At 37.9% G+C, this 6,045-nt stretch overlaps 1 protein-coding gene across 1 annotated transcript; it reads left to right on the top strand.

Moving 5' to 3' along the window:
• Positions 1 to 1,396: 1,396 nt before the first annotated feature.
• On the top strand, positions 1,397 to 5,779 carry ADF6 (actin depolymerizing factor 6). The gene is made up of 3 exons (XM_010264013.3): positions 1,397 to 1,859; positions 2,665 to 2,930; positions 5,351 to 5,779. Exons 1-3 carry the CDS (start codon positions 1,839 to 1,841, stop codon positions 5,499 to 5,501), a joined length of 438 nt encoding a protein of 145 aa, XP_010262315.1. The 5' UTR covers positions 1,397 to 1,838; the 3' UTR covers positions 5,502 to 5,779.
• The last annotated feature ends 266 nt before the right edge of the window (positions 5,780 to 6,045 follow it).

Below are 6,045 nucleotides of genomic sequence, written 5' to 3'. Positions count from 1 at the left end.
CTACGCACCGGCTTCGGATGTGAATAAAGATAAAAGATAGCGATGCGATGATACATCAACAATTATTAAGAGCGTCGGACTCTTGGGTACCAGTTTGATGGGCTCCCACTTTTCGGTCAGGACTCAGGACTCAACTCCCATCCAAAAATCCTTGGCCCATGGGCCGTTGCTGTAATTTGAACTTTTGAGACTCAACGGTGCCCAGATTGGACTGTCAATTGTCAAACAAGCTGACCTGGGGCTCAGCCCTTGTTTTGAATTTTTAATCTCTCCATCTTACTAATACAATTTGCAGACCTTTTAAATAATCACTGATTCAAATGAATTAAGCATTTTAGGCTGTGTTTGGTTTTATAGAAGGTACTCAAATAGGAGAGAAACAAAAAGTTGAGGGAACGCAGCCTAAATCTCTTAAGAAGTTCTTCAAATTTCTGTTTCTCTCCGTTTCTTTCAGACCAAACAGCTGTGTTTACTTATATGTAAAATAAAGGGAAGATGAATCATATTCCTTATTTTTTGGTGTTTTTTCTTTAATTTGGAGAAAATCTATACTTTGAGAAATATATAATATGAATCAAGAAAACTAAAGTTTGCTTAGAAAAATGACTTATGGGATCGTACATATTGACAAACACCCCCTATGATTTCAAATTAAAGCTGTTACAAAAAGCCCTTTTTTTTTGAAGAAGAAGTAATTTTTGCAAGAGCACTCGACCATGAATTTCAGACATTCTCTGCCATGTGCAGATGCAGGCTAGTACATGGCGGGGTTTGATCTTTTGAGGTTGTATGATTTTTAGTTGCCCTGAAACCAAATTCTTTTATATATTCCTCCCTTTTTATTTTACATGGTCAGCCCCTCTTTCAATTTCAAAGGTTTGTACTCTTGCTTTGAATATGGCAAAGAATGGTTGTTAATTAAGTCCCTGTTTGGGAGGGCTGAAAAACTGCAGTGTTTGGATTTCGAAGGCGGGTCTCTTGTGGACAGCTTATAAGCTATGTTTGGTGAAAAATTTGGAGAGCCCAAATCGGCCATCAGTCAGTCATTTGAAGGAGTCTGGATCTCTTGCTAATAAAATACATTCCAACACCCTTCCAATATAATCTGACACCATACATCTCACCATGAGATGTGAAGTGTAAATTCATGTTGGAAGGGTGTTTGAACGTATTCTTCCTGCTTCAGTCTCTTTAAATACTTCATCCAGAGTACTTTAAAGCAGCTGAACCAATTTAACCGAATCTTCAGCTAGGCACTCCCAAACGGGCACTAAGCTTCCAATTGGGTTTTCTATGGGCCGTATCTAGACATTCGTTACGGGGTCCATGAAGTGGCCCATAGCGGCCCATCGAGAGACTGAAGTATACGTAACTCAGGTTGGAGAGAGGAACCGACACGAATGTTGAGACTGGTTGGCAGTCTTGTCAAGAGTAAAAAAGGAGTAAAGAGAGAGAGAGATGGACACGACGCGCCTCGTCCCTTTCTGTTTCAACACGAATCTCTTTGTTCTTTTCTTCTTTCTCAGTCCTCCTGAGTTGGGCGGTCATCTTTCTCTGGTTTTTTATTTTCTCAAAAGAAAGAAAAAAAAGAAGAGGGGGAAAACTACTGGAAAAGTGAGAATAACTTTATATAAATTTTCTTCCTTGGCTGCTTTTGGAATTTGGATCTCCTCTTATTTCTTTTCTTATTTGTCCGTTGGTTCTCATTCTCTCTCTCTTCCCTCCGTTGCTTCTGGAGCAGAACCAGCGCCTTCTTTGTGTTGGTTTTATCATTTTTTTTTTGGATTTTATTTTTGTGTTCCGATATTGTTCCGTCGTCTGCATCCAAGGGTTCGGCCATGTCGTTCAGAGGAGGAGGGGTGAGATTCTTAATACATTTCATATTTGATCACTGATATTGTGTTCAATTTATGTACTTTGTCGATAATCTAGAGCTTTTGGTTATGGAAATGTGTTTTGGATTATATTTTTTCTCTATATTCATGTCAGATGCATCTCTGTCAGATCCTGGTTTGTTTATTTTAGGAGAATAATTTGGTATTTCTCTGTTTTTTTCCCTCCCAAATATGGCTTGATGGATTTATCATTTGGCTTCATTTTCCTATTTCCGTATGAAAGAGAAAAAGAGTTAAGAAATACTGGTTTTGTACTGTTGGGGTTTGCAAACTGGTGTAGATTCTATGAAGTATGAACATCGGAACATCCTCATCATTTTGTTTCTTTCTAAACGTTTTAGATAGCTGTCAATTAACTTATTTTTAAGCATTAGGTAGAGTTTGAGATGTAGGATCTAATTTTGTAGTATTGGCCGGGGGGGGTAATAATTTAGGAATTCTACTATCTGTTGCCCCTCCCCCCTTTATTTTTGCCTTTTCCTCTCCAAATCAGGCAATGATTAGAGTATTTCCTGAGTTCTGAATTCTGTAAAATTTTCTTCCAAAAGTTGGGGCGTTAGGAGCATGTGATTCAATAATCGGCGATGTTTCGTGCTACCTTCAAAAAATGCATCCTGTGACCTTCTCTCCACAAGGAATCTCTCTCTCTCTCTCTCCCAAAAAAACTTGAATATATAAATATCCTTGTAAGAAGTATTCATAAATTTTTTTTTATTTTCTGTTTTCCTGATTCAGACAAAGTTCTTATGGATTAGGTTTCAAATTGCAGGCAAATGCTTCTTCTGGCATGGGAGTAGCTGATCACAGTAGAAACACATTTTTGGAACTGAAGAGAAAGAAGGTGCATCGTTATGTAATCTTTAAGATTGATGAAAAGAAAAAGGAGGTTGTTGTTGAGAAGACTGGAGGTCCAGCTGAGAGCTATGATGATTTCATAGCAGCATTGCCTGAGAATGATTGTCGATATGCAGTCTATGACTTTGATTTTGTGACTTCTGAGAATTGCCAAAAGAGCAAGATCTTCTTCATCGCATGGTTAGCTTTTCTCTTCAAATTTCCAAAATTTGGCATCTGTTTTGTATTCTTGGTAGTTGATTAGATGTTTAGACTTATTGGATTTGGATCTCATCTGAGTGGTCTTTTCTATGATAATGGGAACTGAGTATTGTATGGTGATTCATTTCTTTGTTGTCTTATTTAAATTGGTAGGGAGTCTTTAACTCCGGTTTTAGCAGTTTCTGCAACATTAGTGGTTCATCCTGTCATGTTCATTTCCAAAACACCAGCATGCATGCATTTACAAAACATATGCCACTATTTATTGGTGTTATTTTACTTTCTTTGTTGATGTGATTTATTTTCATGATATATTATTGGGATGGATTTCCATGGCAAGACTTCCATTCTTTATTCACTGTTTTGATACCCATTATTTGATGGAAAATTCGTACTCTATCATATCTTTATTTTGTCCTAAATTTTATGATGTTTGCATTTTTCTTGTTTTAGACAAGGATCAAAATTTTGCAGCATATCAGCTGGTATGTATTAAATCGGCAAGTCACTGATTCTAAATAAAGGTCTTTTGGGGTTTTGACCAGTTTCATGGGGTAGGGAGGCCTAAGACCAGCCCCTGACCAATTTTGAAAAAAAAAAAGATTAAGTTATAGTAAGTCGAAATACCTGATACTCAGGTTTGTGCATATCAGGTGTATCAATACTTTGAAGTTTGAACCTTGGTTTTAGATAGGCACGTGCTCTTTACCTGAACATAGTACTAACAATCATGTCCTCTTTTTTTGGTTCTATCAATTACCATATCATGAAGCAGAAGTTCGTTTGGACATTTGTATATATAGTGCATATATTCTTTTTCCTTTTGGCATAATCATCAAACATAGGCTCTAGGAAACAAATGCTAACTGCAATATGATACACCCTATATTGGGCATATTGTATCAATATCTTAATCCATGATCTTCTGTTAAATCTGATCTAAAAGCTAATAATAAGCAATAGAAAGGCAACTATATGTAATTCGGTACTCAAGTTGAATTTACAAGATAAAGAAATTGATTGCAGTTGGTTTGTGGGAGAAGATCTATTTTTTGCAGGGGAAAGATACGAGCTAAGAGTTGTGGTTGAAGGAATCATTCGGACTTTTGCTTTGGTAGAAGTTCTCCAATATGATGAGAGGGTTATAGGTGAAACCCTTCCTTTGGGGTGTATTGTTTTTGAGACCGTCTTTCTTTGGTTGGAATGGTCTATGTTTGGACTTAGTGATATTTTGACTGGTTGATGTTGGAGTTTGTTTGGTAGTGGTCTTTTTTCCCTCTTCTCTTGGGTGACTTGGTCATCTTCCTTGTATACATTACAACTGGGGGCATTGTTGTGGCAGATCTAATACTGATTCCAGGGACTACCCTAGTATATCCTTATCATTTGACACTACACTCAGGTTAAGGTGTAGTGTGTTGCATCCGAGGGACGCCCTCTAGGATGTGATGTTAAGGTGTGAATATCTAGTTTTACTATGCTAACAAGTACTTCTTTTAAGAGCTGGGACCACACATTAAGTGGTTTTGTGTTTGGTAAAAAAGTGGAGAAGTACTTTTTTTAAAAAGGACTTCTTAAAAAAGTGACCTGAAGTTGGCTTTTTCTCAGAACTTTTTGAAGAAGTACTTCTCCAATAAAATGGGACGAACCAGTCCCTAGTATTTTCTTATAATACCTAAATACCCCAGCGCGAGGGTTAAACCTCCATCTCTTCTCATTCAAACCAAGTGGTGGCGCACCCATTTATATGTCCACTGGCGACGATCAGCGGTGAGGAAAAGTGGCCGGCGGACCTGTCGTTTTTCCACTTTCTTCTTTTTTGTGAAGTTATTCTTCTCATTGAAGGAAGTGAGGGCTAAAATTGTCATTTGAGTCAATATAAGCACTTATGGGGGAAAGTAGCTTATTAAACATCCCCACCCCAATAAGTGCTTAAAAACATAATAAGTGATTTGGCAAGTGGGTTACCAAGCAACCTTAAGTGGTTGTTAAAATAAGTACTTCTAATGCAAATTATGAAAGCCATACATTTTGGTTCTAGAATGGGCATTCATCATGCAATTTATTTTTCATGGGATTCCTATGGAAGAGCTGATCTGTTGTAAAGGAATCATAAGAAGAGCATTTTGTTTAGTTTGGACTATTTCAGCTTTTGGTATGAGCATCTGTTTTCCTTGAGCAAAGCAAACCTCTTTGATTAATCAACAAACAATCCGCAAGTAAGCACACCTTTATCCCTGGGTGTTGAAATATGATTTGTAAGAGTTTCTTGACACGGTATTTTGTGCACTAACGATGAAAACGCATCTATCCCTCTGTGCCTGTGGAAAGGGAATATTTGCTTTGACAATATTTGTTGTGGTTATTTCACTTCATGACTGGCATATACTCCTTTGCAGGGCTCCATCAGTCGCTCGTATCCGTGCCAAGATGCTTTACGCCACTTCCAAGGACAGGTTCCGGCGAGAGCTAGATGGCGTGCACTATGAGATTCAAGCTACTGATCCTACGGAGATGGATCTGGAAGTGCTCAGGGACCGTGCACATTGAGCCGTGAGAACCGTGGCTTGCCATGGGCGAATGAAACAGTGGTTCTCTGCTTTCAAATTTAGTCACTGATCATCATCTCCAATCTTTGTTTCTGAAAAGAGAGATATATATAGCTTAATCATTAAATAATTTGGCACTGGGAAGGCTGATAGGAAGATCCTGTTTGTTGACTACTGTTAGAACTTGAGCTTCCTTGTTATCATGATGCTTCTCAGACTTAGGTGGTTTGGTTGTTGTTTTCGATCAATCTACTTTGAAATGTATTTCTTTCTTAATTATTTGCCGTGTTAGCATCGTCTTAGCTGTTGGTTCCGATAATTCGGTATCTGCGCAAGATGGACTAGACAAGGAAACATCAAGAGGGCTAAAACTTGTCAGGCCAAGATTTTGCTCTTTCACCAAGCAATGACCATTATTCAATAGATTCTTCAACCATCAAATTCTTGGTCCATAATCAGTCAATCATGCGGAAAAATGTGGCAAGATGGATAAATTCTCATTAAGAATGCTATCTAAGCCAGACTTCAGATATGGTATATAATCA

Source organism: Nelumbo nucifera, chromosome 3 (genome assembly GCF_055504915.1).
Source record: "Nelumbo nucifera cultivar China Antique chromosome 3, China Antique-T2T, whole genome shotgun sequence".
In the NCBI taxonomy this organism is placed as follows: domain Eukaryota; kingdom Viridiplantae; phylum Streptophyta; class Magnoliopsida; order Proteales; family Nelumbonaceae; genus Nelumbo; species Nelumbo nucifera.
The sequence above is the reverse complement of the archived record's forward strand: the minus strand, read 5'-3'. Positions and strand labels throughout refer to the sequence as shown.